The 23,350-nt window shown below is 39.5% G+C and overlaps 1 protein-coding gene across 1 annotated transcript; it reads right to left on the bottom strand.

The window, feature by feature from the left end:
- Positions 1-1,334: 1,334 nt before the first annotated feature.
- On the bottom strand, positions 1,335-2,651 carry LOC131638785 (subtilisin-like protease Glyma18g48580). Its single transcript, XM_058909330.1, has one exon. The coding sequence runs from the start codon at positions 2,628-2,630 to the stop codon at positions 1,335-1,337; it is 1,296 nt and encodes a 431-aa protein (XP_058765313.1). The 5' UTR covers positions 2,631-2,651.
- Positions 2,652-23,350: the final 20,699 nt, after the last annotated feature.

The raw sequence follows: 23,350 nt of genomic DNA, 5'->3' as shown, positions 1-23,350 counted from the left end.
ATATTCATCGCTTAATACCGCGAATCATAAAAGCACTTCAAGATCAACGAACATTGAACGCTTGATCCATTGTTCAACTGCTGATTCAATCGATTTGCTAACTGTCACTCACTATTTGCTCACTTTGAAGCTTATTCGCTTGGAATGATAATTCAACTGCTTGAACTGAAGATTCAAACCGCTTGCATCGAAAACAATTTTGACGATTTGATTCGCATGCAATGGAGCTTGGTTGGTTATATATGATTTTCGATAATCCTTAGTTTCATAGTTTGAATAGTCATTTTCTCTCTCTCTGTAGATTGACTCTTTTTTTTTTTTTGCGTAGTTTTGAATTCATTTTTGCATTGTATTCAATCATACAAGTATAGGTTCAAGGGATGATTTCTATATTGCTTTGATTCTGATTGAAATTTTCTTATTGTTTTTCAGATTCAATTTGAAGTGGTTTTCCAAATATGAAGTGGTTTTTCTTTCTTTTTGGTTTTAGTATTTTTAAGATGTTGCTCCCACTCAACACATTCATGGTTCAAGATGAAGCATTAAGAATTCTAATTCGAGAATTGATCTCAATGGTGGCTTGACAGAAATTTCTTTTCTCAAAAACCCAGTGCTTTGTAGAATTAGGCAAGATGGTTCTAGTGCAGCTAGGAGGGAGCATTTCTCGTGCTCTCCAGCAGATGAGCAATGCAACGGTGATCGATGAGAAAGTCTTCAACAAATGTCTCAACGAAATCACCGAGATATGCAAGCCAACATCAAGAAGATCGTCAATCTCGAAGATATCGCCACCAGTCACAACAAACGCAAAATAATCCAACAAGTAACATATTGTATATTTAATTTCACAAATAGAAAATTGTTGTTCCTATGTGTATTTAACAAACTCTGCAAGATGTTGGATCATGGAAAACCTAGTGATAGGAAACTATCCTACCAAAACTATGAAATTAGGGTTTACTACACTAAAGGGGAAGAACACTAAAAAATAAAGGGAATTAAAATAAAAGATAAAGATAAACTTTGATTTCCTATAATTGATTTAATTGTGTCAAAGACTATATATATATATATATATATATATATATATATATATATATATATATATATATATATATATATATATATATATATATATATAATGGATAACATTGAATTAAAGCCCAAATACAACAAGAGGCCACTAACAATACTAATAACTAATATTATATATTCTATTGTTATACCCCTCTATCATTGCCGCCAGGTTTACTTGAACCTTGTCCTCAAGGTTCTAAAATCAATATGAGAATAGAAATGTTGTTCCTGGATCCCATTGCTAGAATAACAAATTGTCACTGATTCTTTGCAACACAAACTTCAAAAGTGGATATATTATATGTGTTGGACCTGATACTGATTCTTTGCAACACAAACTTCAAAAGTGGATATATTATATATGTTGGACCTGATGGTAAGCCTTTACTAAGACTAGCGCCCATAATGTATTGTTTGCTACCAATACTAATCTGGCTAACAAACTCCCTATCAATTGTACTAGCAGACACAGTAAAAGACCAAGGAGCAACATTCATAATAGTGCTAGAAACAGGTCCATCATTCCCCACAGAACAAACAACAATAACACCATTCTTTGCAACAACATGAAATGCCCCAATCGAAATCCCATATGTAAACAAAGCTTTAACATTAGAAACACCCAACGAAGTTGAAATCACATAAATATCGTCATTTAAAGCATGAGCAAACGCTTCTAGAATATCAGCTTCATGACATCCAGCTACATCAGTTTTTGACCAACATACTTTGTAAGATTTTACACGTGCTCTAGGAAAACCACCTTTTGCAGTGCCATTGCCGAAGATTGTTTCGTCTGGTGAAAAGTTACTTGCAGCTGTTGATAAGATATGTGTTCCATGGTCAATGAAGTCATGTGCTGTGAGGTTTGCAGGGTTGAGATTTCCATATCGTGCTTCGTAGTTTTTGCTGAATATTCTTGCTCCAATTAGCTTTCTGTTGCAGAATGGTGTTGCATTTGAAAAAGTTATACAATGGTCAATCTCACATGCCTCATTCCCACGCCATTTTGGTGGCACTAGACCATAGCTGATACCGCTAAAGCTCACATGTTCTGGCCAAATGCCTGAATCTAAATTAGCAATGATAGAATCTTCACCAATTCTTGCTTTCCACCAAACAGATTCAAGAGAAATTCCTCCATATTTTTCATTATCTTTGAAACGATGTAGATCAGTGTCACTGCCATCTTCCTCTTTGGCTTCTTCATCAACAAAAGCCTTAACTTCAAAAATCTCCTCAGCAGCAAACACCTTTTCCTCACCCTTGTAGGTAACTCTAATCATAGGCTTCTCACCAGGACCAGAAGTAATCTTAAAAGGCCACAACTTCATATCTCTCTGAACAGAAGAATCACTGATTCTCCTTCCAATCAACCTCTTCGCATCGAAGACAGTGTTGGTAGGGTTCATTGCGACCTGATTCTTGGCGGCATCACCGACTAACCTTTCACTATCTGTAAAGGCAACATAAGACGGCGTCGTATGGTTTCCTTGATCGTTGGCAATGATTTTGACTCTACCGTGCTGCCAGACTCCGACGCATGAGTACATAGTTCCGAGATCTATCTTGTTATAGAGTGGACTGTTGGAAACAGAATTTAGAATAAGAGATAAAGGTATTGGTGTGGGTGTGGGTTCCGGTTCTGATTTTAGGGTTGAGATTGACCTAATGGTGAAGGAATCAATGTCGAAGTTGAAATCGAATTTGGAGTCATAGTCGCGGTTGCGGAGGATTTCGCGGATTTTGTCATCGGAGGTGGTGTTGCGGGGTTCATAGCTGACGTCAGCGCAGATTTTGGGGGGTTTGTGTTTCGGGGTTTCTGAGATTGGGAAGTGGTTGGAGAATTTTGTGAAGGGGTGTTCGCGGGTGTGTTGGGTGCGTATGGAAGAGAAGCTGCCGTTGAGAACATTGCTCGTGGCTTCCTCGGTGACTTCGCTTGTTTGTGGTGATTGGGATAAGGTGAGTTCGGATGGTTTCAAGGGTGGCGGCAGTTTTTGGATGATTTCTTGTTCTACATAACTAATAATATAAATGTTATTATAACTCCCTATCACCTAGTATCGTCATGTTTGTTGGTTTACAAGGATTGTTACTATTATCTATTGAGGAAATTCACACTCGGATTCTTTATGTTCGTTGTTCAGTAGTAAGTAGCGACTCTTGGGTTTTATAAGATATAATATATGGTTGATTCATGAACAGAAAATAGTACTATCATGGGAGCGTCATAGCAATCAGAATTGGAACGGTCTCTAAAAAGATATGGAAGTCTTCTCAAGCTCTTGGTGACATAGCCTTTTCCCATTCATATGTTGTGGTTCTCATCGAAATTCAGGTACACTTTGAGAAATGAATATGATATAAGATAATAACCGCTGAATTAAAATCAAAAGATTAATAAACGGAATTAATCTTGTGGTATTTTTTGGAATTCTTATGTTATATGCGTGTTTATATAGTTGAGATAACACGTGAGAACATAATTCATAAGAGATTAGGAAAGGTAAAGATAAGTCTCTTGACGAAATCTATTCCATCTAATGAAAATAGTCCTTGTAAAGAGAATATTTATAATTTTGTAAAAAGATTTTAAAAATTCATTGCATAGCTGTGGCGGTTTTCAACCACCATAATCAAAATATTTAAAATATATTTTTATTGTTAATGGAAGTTGTAAGAACTGTTAGGAGTCAAGCTCTAACCAACGTTGCTTTGAAAGTAAATATAGTTATTAGTTCCATTCATCATCCAGGGAGGCAAACTTTTTCTATTTTTGATGGTTTATTGTTGCTCTCAAGTGGAAAAACTGTTTTGGAGAAGTGAAAGACAGCTCCGAAAGTAAACACATTAAAATTAAAGTCCAATGAGTCTCATCTCTTTACACACTATTTGAAAATTGAGTCTCAAAATAAAATATTGGATTAGCTATTAGCATACGTGATAAGAAGCAGGACTGGCCCACTAGAAAAAAGAGAGTATCAGTTTTACTCAAGGATTCTTATTATTAAAGGGGTGCTGTTAGTAATATTGTTTTTTGCCTTTTTGCTGTTAGTTTCGGCCCACTATGTTTAGGCCCATTTAGTAAGGTAACCATAGCTATAAATATTGTATTTTCAGAATTGAAAGGGCTATGAAGAAAGTATGAAGCTTGTTTTTATTGTCAATATCTTTTAATGTCCTTTAGATCTAAATTTAGCCTAGCATAAATCTATCATTGGTGCTCTCATCTTCACCTCTCAATCCTCCCATGGCTCCCCCAAAACCACCCAACCCTACTTCTAAAGAGCTAATTGAAGAAGTTGTGCAAATCTCTACACTACACTTAAACAATGCAATGCAACAAACGCAAGAATAAATTGATGAGAGGTTTGCTCAAATCTCTGCAGATTTGGCCCATCAAATAGGACAGCTCCAAACCATATTTGATAATGAAAAATCTGTGGAAGATACAAGGTTTGAACCTTTAATGGCTGCTGTCAACAAAATTTCTCTTAAGGAAAAACCACCGCTGGTTTTATCTGCTGCTGCTGCAACGAATATGGGCGCTAGTTCATCAGGTATTACATCTCAGTCCTCTTCAATTTCATTTGGATCACCCCCATTTACCCATATTTTAAACCCAGTTACTTCCCCTTTTCGAAACTCTTCCAACGTGGTTTATTCTATTCCACAACCTACTGTTTCGGTCCAGCAACGTTTTACGGCCACACAACCACCACCTTTCCCTACCTACCCACCCTTTACCCCTACAATCCCTTCATTTATTCCAACCCAGAATTATCACACCCAATTTTTACACCAGCCCCCTTACCAACAGAACCCCCACATTCCACATTTACCCCCTTTACGAACCCCTAAACTTGAACTCCCTCTTTTGATGGATCAAACCCATTTGAATGGTTATTTCAGGCTGAACAATTTTTTAGTTTCTACAATTACCCAGCGGAAAATAGACTAGCACTTATTTCATTTTATATGAAAGGTGATGCATTGGGATGGTTTAAGTGGATGCATCATAGCCATTATATCACAAGCCATTGGGTTAGCAAAGTTAATTGAAGCAAAACTCAAAGATTCTAAGCCCAAATATTCAAAACCATACACCCCTTTCTCCAAAACAAATTCTAACACTCATACTGTCCAACCCCAAAAACCCACTTCACTTACTTCAGCCCAACCCAATTTTCAACTAAAGCCCATTTCTACCAGTCAACCCCTAAGACTTCCCATCCGAAAATTATCCCAAGCCCAAATTCAAGAGAGAAGAGCCCAAGGCTTATGCATCAATTGTGATGAGAAATTTGTCACTGGTCATAAATGTGCTACAGGACGATTCTTAATTCTTTTGTGTGATGAAAATCCTATGATTCAAGACTACACAATTGATGACACCCCTGCCCACAAAATTCAACCAGAACCTGACGATGCCTATTTTCAACTATCTCCTCAAGCACTAACGGGTCAATTTTCACCTCAAACTCTCAAATTTAAAGGCATCATTGGTGGCCTAACGGTTATGGTGTTAGTAGATACAGGCAGCACCCACTACATACTCCAGCCTTGTATCGCTCAACATCTAAATCTTCCAACTATTTGAATTCCACAATTTTCGGTTATGGTCGGTAATGGCTCGCACCTGCAATGTGAAGGAATTTGTCATAATTTCAAACTCACTTTACAAGAACAACAATTCAAATTACCCTTTTATCTCCTCCCTATTGAAGGAGAAGATGTAGTACTTGGCATGGCTTGGTTAAGAACACTTGGTACCATCCAAGCAGATTTTTCCATCCCTTCAATTACTTTCACCCACAAAAATTCACCCATGACCCTCCAAGGGGATTCTTTCTCTCTCCCACAACAATCAACCTTTCACCAATTCAAACAACTTTTCCACCAAAACTCCATTGCCTCCTTACACCTCATGATTTTTCAACCCAAACCAGCAACTGTGTTAGCACAAAATCCTTCACCGTTGGCCAGCTTACCCAAAGACACAAACCCTAAACTTGCCAGCCCACTCCACAAATTTTCTAACATTTTTCAAAACCACATCGGCCTCCCTCCACCTAGACAACATGATCATCACATAAACCTACTTCCAAACACTGCTCCTATCAATGTGAAACCCTACAGATATCCTCATTCCCAAAAAACAGCTATGACAGCAATCATTGCTGACATGTTAAAGGAAGGGCTAATTGCCCCAAGTCACAGCCCCTTTTCATCCCCGGTTTTGTTAGTTAAAAAGAAGGACGGGGCGTGGCGTTTTTGTGTAGACTATCGTGCTCTAAATGCGGTAACCGTGAAAGATAGATTCCTCATACCTACAATAGATGAATTGCTAGATGAACTTGGCTTTGCCCAAGTTTTCACCAAATCAGATCTATGCTCTGGCTATCACCAGATCCGAATGGCATCAGAAGATACACATAAAACGGCTTTTCGTACTTTCGATGGACATTATGAATTCCTTGCCATGCCCTTCGGCTTGACAAACACACCCTCAACTTTCCAATCAGCAATGAATGATCTTTTACGTCCCTACCTACAAAAATTTGTTTTAGTTTTTTTGATGAAATTCTGATTATAGTTCTAATTTTGCTGAACACCTAGCTCACTTGCAGGTTATTTTTGAGTTACTAATGACCAATTTTTATGTTGTGAAGTTATCTAAATGTGTTTTTGCAGTTTCTACGGTTCATTACCTAGGACATATTATTTCTATGGGGACAGTAACACCTGATGCAGAAAAGATTAAAGCCAATTTAGAGTGGCCTCAACCACGTTCCCTCACGACACTCAGAGGTTTTTTGGGCCTTACTGGATTTTATCGTCGCTTTGTGAAACAATACGCCTCTCTCACTGCTCCTCTCACCGATTTGTTACGTTCCACTAAATTTGTTTGGGGTACAGAGGCAGCCGCAGCTTTTGCAGAATTACAAAGAAGAATGACCGACATGCCGGTCTTATCGCTACCTAACTTTACAAAGAAATTCATTGTGGAGACAGATGCATCAGGCGTCGCAATAGGTGCTGTGTTGCCCCAGGATGGTCATCAGATTGCCTTCTTCAGCAAAAAGTTATGTCCACGTATGCAGGCGGCTTTCGTTTATGTCCGAGAAATGTTTGCTGTAACAAGAGCCATCAAAAAGTGGCGTCACTACTTGATAGGTCAGGAATTCCATATAACACAAATCAGAAAAGTTTGCGCAATCTGCTGCTCCAGAAAAACCAAACACCGGAGCAATATAAATGGGAAGCAAAGCTGCAAGGTTTTAACTTTGAACTTTTTTACAAACTTGGAAAATCGAATCTTGTAGCGGACGCTTTGAGTCGGAAATACACATTAGATGAACCCACGTTGCTAGCAATAACCTCCCCAATCCCGAATATTCTTTCCAGTTTGCGTGAATACTATAAAAAAGATGTAACAGGAAAGGAAATGGTCAAACAACTCTTCCAAGGTGACCTCAATCAACCAGACTACCAGTTTTCAAATGGATTAATATGGTATAAAGGGAAAAAATTTATACCTGAATCAAACCAGAGTCGTTCAGCGCTTATCCGAGAGTTCCATGTTACACCAACAGCAGGACATTAAGGTCTCAAGGCCACCCTTGCTCGAATCTCTACCTCTTTTAGTTGGCCAGGTATATACAATGATACAAAGAGTTGGATTAAGAAGTGTAATGAATGTCAACATAACAAATACTTAACACAGAAGAAGGGATTATTGCAACCATTACCTAAGCCATAAGTGTGGGAAGACATCTCAATGGATTTCATCACCCATTTACCCAACTCCTTCGACCACATAACAATCTGGGTAGTTTGCGATCGCCTCACCAAATCCGCCCATTTCATTGCCATGCCCACTAGTTTTTCGGACCAGGATCTTGCTAAACGTTTCACAGTTGATATCGCTCGACTACATGGGCAACCCAAATCCATTGTTTCTGATCGCGATCCCTTGTTTCTCAGTACCTTTTGGAAAGCATTTTTCAAAGAACAAGGAACTATGTTAAAGTACAATACAACATACCACCGTGAAATGGATGGTCAAACAGAAGTCATTAACAGGTCGATCGGGACATACCTTCGTTGTTTTGTCAACTCTCAGCCAAAAAAGTGGTACAAGTTCCTCCATCTTGCAGAATACTGGTATAATACTTCTTATCATTCTGCTATTCAAATGACTCCATTTAGAGCTCTCTACGGACGTGACCCTCCCACGGTAGTTGATTACGTTCTTGGATCTACATCAGAACCCTTACTTGAGGACATCTTGCAACAAAAACAAACGATATTCAGGACTTTGAACGAAAATCTCAAAAAAAGTCGGATTCAGATGGAAAACAGGCAAACACAAAGAGAAGTGATGTTACCTTTCAAATCAGAGATCGTGTTTTACTTAAACTTCAACCATATCGGCACCAAACGGTTCAGAAACGTCACTCTCAGAAGCTCGCATCTCGTTTTGTTGGAGCCTTCTCTGTCATTAAACGCATCGGCCAGGTTGCGTATATGCTTGATCTCCCTTCTTCCTATCGCGTTCATCCAGTCTCCATGTATCCCTATTACAACCGTATCATGGCAACGATCCCTTACACGATTTCATACCCATCCCTCCAGACCAACCTCTTCCGATATGCTCCGATCTGGACCACAACAACCACCATCAAGCTGATTTAGCTCGGAACCTGCAAGACAAACAACAAGTATCAGCACATGATTCAAGTACCACCACTAATCAAAATGAAAGAACAAGTTCGACATCCTCTTCTCATCCTTCGCAAACTGATGGTTTTAGAGAGAAAGAGTCGGTACAGGAAAGTGAGAAAGCACAAGTGCTCATGAAAAATGGAGAGAAAATTTTTTTGGAGAAAGAAGAAGTGTTGCAGAATGTTGGAAGAAAGAAAGATTGTGAGGATCTTATCTGTTCCAAGTCCTTTACTTCTAGAGTTCACGTTACTTCAAATCAAGTACCCAAGGGGCCCACCTTTTCTGACTTTTCCCTTTCTCACACGGCTCAAGACTCAGTTTCACGTGACAAGCCAGCTGTTCCTGTAACACCCCATATTTTCATTAATTGATTTAATTTGGAATTAAATTATTTATTTGAAATTATTTGGCATTTGATTGGATTTAATTGAAGAATTGTGGAAAAAGAGGTTATTGGGCTTAATGTGGTGTTAGTAAAGAGGGGGTTCTATGTTAGTAGGCCTTTTACTAAATTAAAATCTATTTTTCATAAAATAAGGAATTGAGGAAAAAAGGAAAAATAGATGTGGAAGAGAAGCAGAAGAGTAGAAGTGCTGATACGTGAAAGAGGAACAGAAGAGGAAGAGGGCTAATCAAGATCTTTGGCTAAGGTAAGGGGGGACTCTTCCGGTTAATATCTTTTATCGTATCATAGATAATAGGACTGATTTAGATGCATTGTTTTTGGTCAATTGGTTATATGATGGATTGGGGTTTTGGGATGATTTTGAGGGGAATTGTATGATTTGATGAATTGTATGATTATATGATTGCTATGATGATTAAATGATCCTCCTTGTGTGTTATATTTGTGTTATAACATGTATGTGGCTGATATGGTGGTAATTGAGGTTCATGACATAACTTGGTTTGGGTTTTGGGAATTTTGGGGTAAATCCCGTAATGCTGTCAAATGCGATGAAAGCTCTGACTTTTGCCAGTTCGCGCCGCGAAGGTAGGTGCGCGCCGCGAAGGCGTACTTGTTTCCTCGCATCGCGTCGCGTGCATGGGTTGGCGCCGCGAACGTGTTTTGTGTGCTTCAGGTTGCGCCGCGAACTTTGGTTGCGCCGCGTGCTGTAGCGATAACTATTTTCTTGTAAAAAGTTAAAGATGTGTAACTTTCAAACCGTAAGTCCGTTTTAGACGCCGTTTTGGACGTTGTTCCTTAAATTGAATGTTCTACCATATAAAATAAATATAACAACAATAACTTGATTTTATTTTGAAAAGTATCGTTTTTCCAAATGTGGTTTATTCTTGTTTTGCATAGTTGATGAGGTGCAATGGTTTGTTGTTTGCATAATTGAATATGTGCAATGATGGGTGTTGTTATAATGTGATTGCTTCTGCTTGTTATGAAAAATGGGTGTTGTTCATGGTAAATATGGTTATCATGTGTTTTGATGAATGATGATGTAAATGCTCTGTTATTGTTGGGTTGATTTGTTGTACTTGGTACACGATTGTGAGGGGTGCTATTGTTGTTGCACTGTGTGGTGAATGTTTTATCTGTTATGATGTCGTGGTTGTAACTGGTAATTGATATACATATATTGTTGATGTAAAATATGTATTTATTTATGGTTGAGAAATAGCATAACTGTGTGTGGCTATTGAATATCGTGGTGGTTGATGATTATGACATTGGTTGTTTAATGTTGATGGTGAGCATGTTATGGTTGATACATGCATTTCATAATCATGTTGTGGGCTGTATCCCTTATGGTGGTGGGACAGCGGTAGCTAATTCCCATTGTGTGGAATTGGTGAGAGAAGTAGCCGAATCTTTATGGTGGTGGATCGGTGAGATGGGTTATCCCATGTTTGGTACCACATGCATATAGTTGCATTTGCATTAGGTTACTTGTGTTATTATAACATGAATGGAAGATTGTCCAATGTTATAATATGTGATGATTGTGTAATGGTTATGATTTGTTTGGATGAATTATGGTGTTGCCTCTTGGTAATGTATTCTATTTGTTGTTGTGTGTTGATGAGTACTTCATGACAATCTGAATATAATGAAATTGGATGAATAATGTGACTATGATGTGTTATTGTTTATGATTCGATAACATTTGTTAATTGTGAATGAGACTCACCCTTACTTTGATGATTTCAGATTGGCGAGTAGCGGCTTTTGGCTCGGTGAGGATTAGCTCATGAGTCAGTTCGTTTAGTATAGCGTCGGTGTCATGCTCTGATATTGTAACACTAGGGGAACACTAGTTTAGAGTTTATGATAATACTCTATCGTGTTGTTATTGTATTAATTCTGCGGGATACTGTGATCGGCCACCAATTTCATCTTGTTTCGATGTTCTAGTCAATGGAAAAACACTTCATCCGGTGGTAATTTAAGTCATTTTAGTCTGGTTATTATTAGTTTTTGCTTAGTTTTATGTTTGAGTTTGTTGTGTGATATTTGCTAGTTTTTATTGTTTTTCCTCTTGCTTTTGATCTTGTACTGGTAGTGTTTAAGTATTACAGGAACAGGGCATGATTCAAGTCAAGGAAAGGTGATTTTTGGCAAGCCAGAGGTCTGACACGGCCACCCGTGTCGCTTGACACGGCCGTGTCACACTGGCTGAAGGGAGACATTGAAAAAGCTTGGAAGCATCAAGTCAGGGGTCTGACACGGCCACCCGTGTCACATGACACGGCCGTGTCAGACATGCTGAAGAGGAAAAAGTTGAGAATCTTGGAACCAACAAGTCAGGGGTCTGACACGGCCACCCGTGTCCCATGACACGGCCGTGTCAGACATGTGCGCTAAAAAAATTCTGATTTTTAACTTATGTACTCGGTCACTCAAGGAAGGGCAGGATAGACTTTTTGGATTAGAATATTTGCTGTGAGGTATTTAGTCACTGTTTGGAAGAGAGAAAAGCACTTTTTGACGGTCGGAGAACGTGAAAATAGAGATTGAGAGCACTAGGGCTTGGAGCGAAGAAATCTTCAAGAGCATCCGCGATTGAAGATCAACCCCGACTCAACCAATTGTAATGCTTTCATCTTTAATCATTGTTATCTTGATAATTGCCATGAGTAACTAAACTCTAAACTTGTTAGGATTGATGTCCCTGAATCATGTGATGTAATGACTATAATTTACCGTTAATTTGCGGATTATCTTTATGAAATTCAGTTTATGATTAAAAGTGCTTATTGCTTCTTTATATTGGAAAATATATGTGATGATATACGGTTAAGGTTTTGTTGGAAAACTACCTCAACGCTTTTTTAATCATAACGTTATAACTATGAATCACTTAGGAATAAGGATTAATGTGTAGCGACCTAATTATCCGGGCTATGTTCTTTTTAGAATCTTGAGGTAAAACTATCTTGTTAAGGAATTGAAAGAGGGTTTTAATCTCAAGAAGTTTTCACTAAGGAATTAGGGAAAATCAATGTTTGGTGTCGGTATTGAGAATTTCTAAAGTTAATCTGTTAAGTGGTGATTATTTCATTGCAGAGCGATTCATACATCAGTCTTGACTTGTGTCCCCATATTTTCATTGAATCAAACTATTTTAACTCTTTCGTTTTGCATAAGTTGTTATTTAAATTAAACATAAAAACCAAATACCCCGATGACTTTTTATTCAATTGCACTGTTCTGAAACATATAATTCCTACGCAGTCCGCGAGTTCGATACTTGGGAATTTACTCTCTTATTACTACATCGGTAACAAAAGTAGTACACTTGCTATTTTACCGGTCAAGTTTTCGGCGCCGTTGCCGGGGACTGCCAAATTATAAGTTTAAGAATAGTTCAATTGAATTTTTGTTGCTTTGCAACTAAAATTATTTTTCTATTATTTCATTTGCTTATAACTAACAATCATCTAATCTTTGTATGCGAGGTAAGGCCTCAGCAGAATTTATTTTTGACGCAGAGCCAGAACGATCATTGCGAGCGAGACTTCGAAAAGCAAAGCAAGAACGACTGGAAGCGTTGGAAGAAAATCTGGAAGATTCTGAATCTGATAACGAGGAAATCCTCTCCATTCATTCCGAGCATTCAGATTCGGAGGCAGAAACGATGGCTGACCCTGTAGAAAGGTTGTTGGGTGATTATGGTGGAGCAAATGCACCAGCTGGCCGAATGACGATTGTGAATCAACCGGTGGATGTGGCTCACTTTCAGCTACATCCAGCAACGATTCGACAGCTGGAGAAGAAACCCTTTTCGGGAAGAATAAATGAAGATGCTAACAAGCATTTACAAAGGTTTCTTACCATGACAACTTCTCTGAAGATAGAAGGACACTCTGAAGAAGCAAAGAAGTTGGTTATGTTTCCGTTCACATTAGCGGATGACGCTGAAGAATGGTTCTACTCATTACCTGCTGGGAGTATTACCACATGGCAACAAATGGAGTCAACCTTCCTGAATGAGTATTTTCCGGCTGCTGTTTATATTCGTAAGAGATATGATATTGTTAACTTTAAACAGAAGGAAGGAGAATCACTCGGAGATGCGTATAAGAGATTCAAGAGGTTATTGGTGGCATGTCCAACTCACAACATGGACGTCACTGAACAAATGCAGAATTTTCTTAATGGTCTTAAAATGAAGACTAAGCAATTGATTGACACAGCAGCTGGTGGCTCATCCAACTTTGCAACAGCCACCGGTGTTAAAAAAATCATAGAAGCTATTGCGGCAAATGAACACTTGGAGTTATATGACCGTAGTGTTAGCCAACCTGAAGGATTAGTGGATATGAAATTGTCAACTCAAGTTGTGAAATTTGAAGATCAGGTAGCTGCGGAGGTTGAGCGGAGATTGAAACAGATGGGTCTTGAAAAACAAACAGTAGCACAAGTTCAACCGGCTCAATCAAGTCAACCGGTAGGGTGTGAAATATGTGGAGGACCTCATTTTACTGTTCAGTGTGTTGCTACAGCTCAGCAAGTAGAGGAAATAAACTTCTTGAAACAAAACAACCCCTACTCAAATACTTACAACCCGGGGTGGAAAAATCATCCGAATTTTTCATGGAAGGATCAATCAGGGAGTGCTCCTAAACAAGGGATTCCTCCATATCAAGGTCAACAGTCACAACAACAGTATAGACCTCCTCAACAACATTATCAACAACCTCAGCAACAAGCTCCCAGGAAAGCAGATTGGGAGATTGCCATCGAAAAAATGGCAGCTCAAAGCTCTCAGTTTCAGGAAGAAACGAGGAGTAATTTCCGGAATACGGGTTCTTCCATTAAAAATCTGGAAATTCAGATGAGTCAAATAGCACAGCAACTAGCAAACACTCAACAGCCGGGCGCTTTGCCAAGTGCCACAGTTACCAATCCTAAAGATCATAATAATGTAAGTGCTATTGTTACTAGGAGCGGTAAAGGGAAAGGTGTAGTTGAAAATAATGAAGAGAAAGAGGACCCATTGTTGGAGGTAGACTTAGAGATAAGAGAAAATGAGCCAGAAGCTGAGGAAGTGGTGGTGATGGAACCGACTCCGAAAGAGAAGGTGGTTGAACAAAAACAGCAACCGGCAGTAAAACTTCCTTTTCCAGTACGGAATAAGAAAAAAGGACAACATGAGAAGAATTTTGAAAAGTTCCTGGAGATGTTCAAGAAGCTGGAGATTAATATCCCATTCTTGGAGGCATTAGAGCAAATGCCTACTTATGCAAAATTTATGAAGGACATCATCTCCAAGAAAAGAACCATCGATCGTGACCCTATTATTCTAACCGAAACGTGTAGTGCTATTTTGCAGGGTATGAAGATTCCTGTAAAGAAGAAAGATCGAGGTTCTGTGACGATCCCTTGTACAATTGGGGATAGGTCATTCAAGAAAGCTCTAATTGATTTGGGAGCAAGTGTGAGCCTTATGCCTTTATCTATCTACAAGAGATTGGGGATAGGTAATGTACAAGATACAAGAATGACACTCCAGTTTGCTGACCATTCTGTTAAAAGACCTTATGGAATAGTAGAAGACGTGCTGGTAAAGATTGATAAATTTGTGTTCCCAGTGGATTTTGTAATTTTAGAGATGCCAGAAGATGAGGAGATCCCTATTATTCTAGGAAGGCCATTTTTAGAGACAGGGCGATGTTTGATAGACATTGAAGAAGGCACAATGACTCTGAAAGTTTATGATGAAGAGCTGAAAATTGATGTACGCAACACCATGAAGTACAAGGATGATATAGCAACTAGTCAACACATTGAGGTGATTGATCAAATCTGTACTAATGAGAATTCTTTGTAGCTACAACAATTACCTTTGGAAAGAGTGTTGAGCTCGTCCGTGTGCAATAAAGAGGAAGCCGTTGATGAAGAAGAAGTGGGAGTTGTGGCTATGATGGAGACAAGTCCCATAGTAAAAAGTTCTAGACAAAACCGGTGGGAGGATCTCAGACAACCTTTGGTTGAAGAAAAAAAAGAGGAACCTAAGAAGGGTGCTGAATTGAAACAACTCCCGGAGAATTTAAAATATGTTTTCCATGATGCTGAAAGTAGATGTCCTGCCATCATAAACTCACACCTTGAACGGGTGCAGGAACATAAGCTGGTAGAAGTGTTAAAGAAACATAAAAGTGCCATGGGGTGGTCTATTGAAGATTTAAAAGGGATCAGTCCTACAATGTGCATGCACAAAATCCTCATGGAAGATGATCACAAACCTGTGGTCCAACCTCAGAGGCGTCTGAATCCAGCCATGAAAGAGGTTGTAAGAAAAGAAGTTGTTAAACTCTTAGATGCTGGGATGATTTACCCAATATCTGATAGTGCTTGGGTGAGTCCGGTTCATGTTGTGCCCAAGAAGGGAGGGACAACCGTAATAAAAAATGAGAAGAATGAGTTGATTCCTACAAGGACTGTTACAGGGTGGAGAGTATGCATTGACTACAGGAGACTGAATCTAGCAACCCGAAAAGATCACTTCCCGCTACCTTTTATTGATCAAATGTTGGAAAGGTTGGCGGGACATGATTACTATTGCTTCCTAGACGGATACTCTGGATACAACCAGATTGCAGTTGCACCAGAAGACCAAGAAAAGACTGCGTTTACATGTCCCTTTGGTGTTTTTGCCTACAGAAGAATGCCATTCGGGTTATGTAACGCTCCGGCCACTTTTCAAAGATGCATGCAAGCGATCTTTGATGATATGCTTGAAAAACACATGGAGGTCTTCATGGATGACTTCTCAGTCTTTGGTAAGTCATTCGATAATTGCTTAACTAACCTTGCTCTTGTTCTAGAAAGATGTCAACAGACCAATTTGATCTTGAATTGGGAGAAGTGCCATTTTATGGTCCGTGAAGGCATAGTCCTTGGACACAAGATTTCCTACAAAGGAATCGAAGTGGACCAAGCAAAAGTTGAAGTCATCTCAAAATTGCCACCTCCGATGAATGAAAAAGGTATCAGAAGTTTCTTAGGACATGCGGGATTCTACCGTAGGTTCATAAGAGATTTTTCAAAAATTGCAAAACCCTTAACCACTCTTTTGGTTAAGGATAAAAATTTCACTTTTGATGCTGAATGTGCGGTGGCTTTTGAGACAATTAAGAAGAAATTAGTCTCGGCACCCATTGTTGTAGCCCCTGATTGGTCTCTACCTTTTGAGATCATGTGTGACGCGAGTGATATCGCTGTAGGGGCAGTTTTAGGACAGCGGAGAGAGAAATTGCTTCATGTTATATATTATGCTAGTCATGTTTTGAACTCTGCACAGATCAATTATGCAACTACCGAGAAGGAGTTGCTAGCTGTTGTTTATGCCTTCGATAAATTCAGGCAATATCTGTTGGGGTCTAGAGTCATTGTTTATACTGACCACTCTGCTTTGAAGTATCTTTTTGCTAAACAGGACTCTAAGCCAAGACTTTTGAGGTGGATCTTACTCCTTCAGGAGTTTGATGTTGAAATTCGAGATAAGAAGGGGTGTGAAAACACTGTAGCTGACCACTTGTCTCGAATGACACCAATAGACGAAACAGAAGAAAAGCGACCGATCAAGGATGAGTTCGCCGATGAACACATCCTAGCAGTGACTGGTGTACCTTGGTTCGCAGATTATGCAAACTATATTGTCGGTGGTATCATCCCCGACGATTTTGACTCTAATTGAAGAAAAAAGTTTGTTCATGACTGCAGGTTCTATCTATGGGACGATCCGTTCCTGTATAAAAGAGGAGTCGATGGTTTGATCAGAAGATGTGTACCTGAAAAAGAGCAAGAAGAAGTGCTGAAGGCTTGTCATGCTTCAGAATATGGGGGACATTTTAGTGGTGATCGAACCGCAGCTAAGATTTTGCAATCAGGGCTATACTGGCCAACAATTTTCAAGGATGCTCAAGAATTTGTGAGACATTGTGACAAGTGCCAGAGGACAGGAAACATATCAAAAAGAAATCAGATGCCTCAAAATTCGATGCTGGAAGTGGAGTTGTTCGATGTGTGGGGTTTAGACTTCATGGGACCATTTCCACCTTCATTTGGAAAAAATTATATTCTGGTAGCTGTGGATTATGTGTCCAAATGGGTTGAGGCGGTTGCTTTACCGTCAAACGATGCCAAGGTTGTGGTGAAGTTTTTGAAAGAAAACATCTTTGCTAGATTTGGAGTACCGAGAGCTCTCATAAGTGATGAAGGAACACACTTCTTGAATCATCTCATGGAACGGTTACTCCAAAAATACAATGTGAAACACAAGATAGCAACAGCTTATCATCCTCAAACAAGTGGACAGGTTGAAGTTTCCAACAGGCAACTCAAGCAAATTTTGGAAAAAACAGTGAGTGCCTCTCGGAAGGATTGGGCTATCAAGCTGGATGATGCACTGTGGGCATACAGGACCGCTTTCAAAACACCAATTGGTATGTCACCGTATCAACTTGTGTATGGGAAAGCATGTCATTTGCCCTTGGAGTTAGAACATAAGGCGTTCTGGGCATCAAAGGCTCTCAATATGGATCTATCTAAAGCGGCGAGTTCTAGACTTCTTCAACTCCATGAGTTAGAAGAATTCCGCAACCATGCGTATGAAAACGCTAAGATCTACAAAGAGAAAACAAAAAGGTGGCATGATGGGAAGATCCAGCATAAGGAGTTCTGGGAAGGACAACTAGTTCTCTTATACAATTCAAGGCTAAGACTCTTCCCAGGAAAGTTGAAATCAAAGTGGTCAGGACCGTTTATGGTTCACAAAGTTTTTCCTCATGGAGCTATAGAGATAAAAAATCAAGCGAATGGGGATGTGTTCAAGGTGAATGGGCACAGGCTCAAACCATACTACCAAGGTCAACCGGGCGGAAGGATTGAAGTTGTTCGTTTTGAAGGATAAGATGAACAACCGTCGAGCCATGCGACGTTAAACGAAGCGCTTCGTGGGAGGCAACCCACGGGATTTATTTTTAACAGTTTTATGTGTTTTTCTTTATTTTTTTTACGTAGGTAAAACCAAGGTGGTTCACGGAGCAAGAAGAGAGTTTGAAAAGTTGGATTTTGGAAGAAACAGAGGTGTGACACGGGCACCCGTGTCATGGGACACGGCCGTGTCACAAGTCCTGGGAAAGGAAGATTGAAAAAAGTGAAATTGGGAAAAACAGAGTTGTGACACGGGCACCCGTGTCATGGGACACGGCCGTGTCACAAGTCCTGAAGAAAAAAAAAGAATTTTCAGGAACCAGGGGCCTGACACGGGCACCCGTGTCGTGTGACACGGCCGTGTCAGGCCATAGCACAGAATTTTGCTCCAATTTTCGTTTTGCACTTGGTGGGCCCCATTTATTTTAAAATTTCACCTTTTAAACCACCCAATCACTCATCATATTTTAATCTCTTTCTCCAATTTTATTCACTTTTTCTCTCACTCTTCCACCATCTTCTTCCTCTAAAACCCTAGCCTCCATTAAAACCCACATACAAAACCTCCAAGTTCTCCCTCAAATCTTCATCTTTTTGCAATCCGTCTTCACAAAAGTTCATCCTCTCATCATCCAAATCACTAATCTCTAATTTATTTTTGCTTTCACCGTAGGTTTTCGTTTTTGAATTTTTTTTGTAGGTTGCAAGGATGCCTCCAAGGAAAGCTGTACCAAGAAGGGATACTGCTGGGACATCAAGACCCGCACAAAGAGCGCGAAGAGAGGGGAACAACCATGGAATCACTTTCCTGTTGGACACTCAAAGAGAGAAGTATAATGCTCTTCTTCGTAGGAAGATTTTGCCGACAAGGTATGTTTGCGACGTAACTACTGAAAGTTTAGGCATAAGAACTGAGATTCATCGTATGTTCCATGCTTTAGGTTTATTAAGATTGATTCAGTTTGAGGCTCCTACGTTTGAACGACTAACATATGAATTTCTGAGCACTCTTGAATTTGAGATGAAATTGAGAACGAACAGGTTAGAGCCCGAGCGTTACGGGACGCTCACATTTCGTATGTTTGACATTGATCACGAGTTGAGCTTGGATGATTTTGGGCAGGCATTAAGAATACCAAGTTCAGGTGCGGGGCGAGCACCGAACTCTTTTAACCCCGAAACATTCTGGATAGCTATAACAGGTAGAGAGTCGTATTGTCCTAAAGGGGCAAAAGCAACGAGCATCCAAAACCCGTGCTTCCGCTATGCCCAGAAGGCTCTGGCATACACGCTCTTTGGTAGAGGAGATAGCCCGGGTGTAGCTTCCATTCGGGAGTTATATTTCTTATACTGTATGGTTGAACAAACTCCGCCAAATGCGGCCGCCTTCATAGCAGATCATTTGAAGAAGGTGAGTAGGGCTAAAACAGGTGCTATTTCTGTTGGTGGCATTATTACCGCTTTAGCGGACGGTTTGGGTTATGGTGCTGAGCTGCGGAACCTTCCAGAGGTAAATCCACGTACTTTAAAAATTGATATGGCGGCTTTAATTAAGCAAGGTATGATCTCTGTGCAGCCCCAGACTTACTCTTTAATGATTCATGGGGCTCACATTTTAGAATTGCCAAATCCTAGCCGTGTATCTGTTTATGATCGAACTAACTGGTTGTATACTAGCACCACCCCTATGGGGGAAGGTGACATGGAATTGGAATTTTTGGATGCAGGTGATGAAGAGGATGATCAGCAGTACCATGAGGAACCTGAACAAACAGGTCCACCCCCTAGCGGATTTAATGAGGGAACATCTCAAATGCCACAGGACAATTGGGGATGGATGCATTCTGAAATAGAGTACCTGAGGGCGGAACAAACCCGACAGGGCGAGGAGTTATTAAGGCAAGGCTTAGAGCAAACTCGCCAAGGAGAGGAGCAGACCCGACAAGGGGCTGCCATTTATAATATTCAGGAAATGATGCAACGCATGATGTTGCAATTTCCATATCCTCCACCGCCGCCTCAGTGAGCTCTGTGAGTTTTCCCTCATGCTTGTGTATCCATTGAGGACAATGTCATATCCAAGTGTGGGGGGGAAAGTTCTTTTATGTTATTTCTGTTTTTGTTATTTCTATTATATTTTCTTGTTTTATGTGTGTTTTGAGTTTTTGTTAACCAGGATGAGTGTAATTCCAAAGAAAAGAATTGTGAGAATATAGTTGAAAAAGGAGGAAGACGCACCTTATATTGGCTTTCAGGGCACCTATGGAAGTTGGCACAACTGAAGAAAAAAATGCGAGACACAACTTGATGGTGCCAAGTGAAGGAGTCTAGAGCAACCTGAACCGGACAAGAAGTTGTACAAGATGGAGACCATTTTTGAACCTGTATGCAATGCCAAACCTGTGAGGATATATAAAGCCAAACACTTCAATTCATCATGAGAGAGCATCGGGTATGACATCATCGCTCTAATTTTGCATTTGTTCTTCATATAGTACACACATCGATCACACACACTGAGGCATTTATTTTTTCTTTAACCCTGAGCCTTTCGCACCCAACCTTGTTGTTTATCATCCTTTGTAACCATCTTAAACCATCATCCATGTTTTTCTTTTTCTTATTCATAATCCCTTTTTGTTTCCTTTATCTTCGGTGTTAACTATAAGTCCGTGTCCGATAGCAAAAGTTAAGTTTGGGGTAACCAAGTCCAGTGACAAAAGAATGATGCAAGTGTGAAAAAGAAAAGAAAGAAAAAAAGAAAGAAAAGAACACATGAAAAGAGATGTGTTATAGAAAAAAAAAAGAGAAAAAAAAATGATTTCAATACACACTTGCCATCATGTAAAGAAGTTAAGAGTCCGGAAAGCGGAAAAATCGCTAAACACCCCAAACACGATGTAATGTGCAAAAGGATATCGGACTAATTAGTTATTACCGATCCATAAACCATAGTACCCTCTTTCTTTGTTTATTCAACCTTCCCTTAGCCCCGTTACAGCCCTTAAGCCCTCTAAACGTGTGTGTTGTTGATATTGTGGAATTATGTTAGAATGTTTACAAAACAAAGAGTTGATATGTATGCCTTGATGAGCGAGTGAAACACTTAACCCTGAGAGAAGTTGTGAGAGTGTGATTGAGCTTGCAGGTAAAAGAATGTGTCAGCATTGAAGTACAACGGAAAAGTTCGGGGAGGGGGATCGAACACTTTGACACGAAGTAATTATTAAGTGTGGAAGCATCAGTTGTGTTGTGGAGAATAAGAAAGATTCATAGGTGCCCGCTTGTTTTTCTCGTCCATCACTTGAGGACAAGTAATGAGCTAAGTTTGGGGTTGTGATCGGTCACCAATTTCATCTTGTTTCTATGTTCTAGTCAATGGAAAAACACTTCATCCGGTGGTAATTTAAGTCATTTTAGTCTGGTTATTATTAGTTTTTGCTTAGTTTTATGTTTGAGTTTGTTGTGTGATATTTGCTAGTTTTTATTGTTTTTCCTCTTGCTTTTGATCTTGTACTGGTAGTGTTTAAGTATTACAGGAACAGGGCATGATTCAAGTCAAGGAAATGTGATTTTTGGCAAGCCAGAGGTCTGACACGGCCACCCGTGTCGCTTGACACGGCCGTGTCACACTGGCTGAAGGGAGACATTGAAAAAGCTTGGAAGCATCAAGTCAGGGGTCTGACACGGCCACCCGTGTCACATGACACGGCCGTGTCAGACATGCTGAAGAGGAAAAAGTTGAGAATCTTGGAACCAACAAGTCAGGGGTCTGACACGGCCACCCGTGTCCCATGACACGGCCGTGTCAGACATGTGCGCTAAAAAAATTCTGATTTTTAACTTATGTACTCGGTCACTCAAGGAAGGGCAGGATAGACTTTTTGGATTAGAATATTTGCTGTGAGGTATTTAGTCATTGTTTGGAAGAGAGAAAAGCACTTTTTGACGGTCGGAGAACGTGAAAATAGAGATTGAGAGCACTAGGGCTTGGAGCGAAGAAATCTTCAAGAGCATCCGCGATTGAAGATCAACCCCGACTCAACCAATTGTAATGCTTTCATCTTTAATCATTGTTATCTTGATAATTGCCATGAGTAACTAAACTCTAAACTTGTTAGGATTGATGTCCCTGAATCATGTGATGTAATGACTATAATTTACCGTTAATTTGCGGATTATCTTTATGAAATTCAGTTTATGATTAAAAGTGCTTATTGCTTCTTTATATTGGAAAATATATGTGATGATATACGGTTAAGGTTTTGTTGGAAAACTACCTCAACGCTTTTTTAATCATAACGTTATAACTATGAATCACTTAGGAATAAGGATTAATGTGTAGCGACCTAATTATCCGGGCTATGTTCTTTTTAGAATCTTGAGGTAAAACTATCTTGTTAAGGAATTGAAAGAGGGTTTTAATCTCAAGAAGTTTTCACTAAGGAATTAGGGAAAATCAATGTTTGGTGTCGGTATTGAGAATTTCTAAAGTTAATCTGTTAAGTGGTGATTATTTCATTGCAGAGCGATTCATACATCAGTCTTGACTTGTGTCCCCATATTTTCATTGAATCAAACTATTTTAACTCTTTCGTTTTGCATAAGTTGTTATTTAAATTAAACATAAAAACCAAATACCCCGATGACTTTTTATTCAATTGCACTGTTCTGAAACATATAATTCCTACGCAGTCCGCGAGTTCGATACTTGGGAATTTACTCTCTTATTACTACATCGGTAACAAAAGTAGTACACTTGCTATTTTACCGGTCATACTGCATAGATGATGTTATGCTTATCCGAATGATGAATTGTCCGTTGTGTTAACATGCGATGTTTATGTATTATGATTTTGTTAAATGGATGATTTTCCCCTAAGTGAAGCATGACAATTGATTTATGATAATTTGTTTTAAATTGAATTGTGGCACCCTTGTTTTCATGTTTTACTCTGAATTATTTTATTAATTTCCACGGGGTTTAGAAGGGTGTTACAATAGTGGTATCAGAGCAGGTCGGTCTGTCCGGCCAATTGTTGAGTCAGTTGAGTTGCGCGACAGTTGTATACTGTCGGCATATTATTCCTTGGTACGCGACATGTGAGTGAATCACTGTCGGTACTTGGTTGTTTGTTGCAGGTGTTGGAT

Source organism: Vicia villosa, unplaced genomic scaffold, assembly GCF_029867415.1.
Source record: "Vicia villosa cultivar HV-30 ecotype Madison, WI unplaced genomic scaffold, Vvil1.0 ctg.002417F_1_1, whole genome shotgun sequence".
In the NCBI taxonomy this organism is placed as follows: Eukaryota; Viridiplantae; Streptophyta; class Magnoliopsida; order Fabales; family Fabaceae; genus Vicia; species Vicia villosa.
Note: the sequence above shows the minus strand (reverse complement) of the source record. Positions and strands in the feature narration are given on the sequence as shown.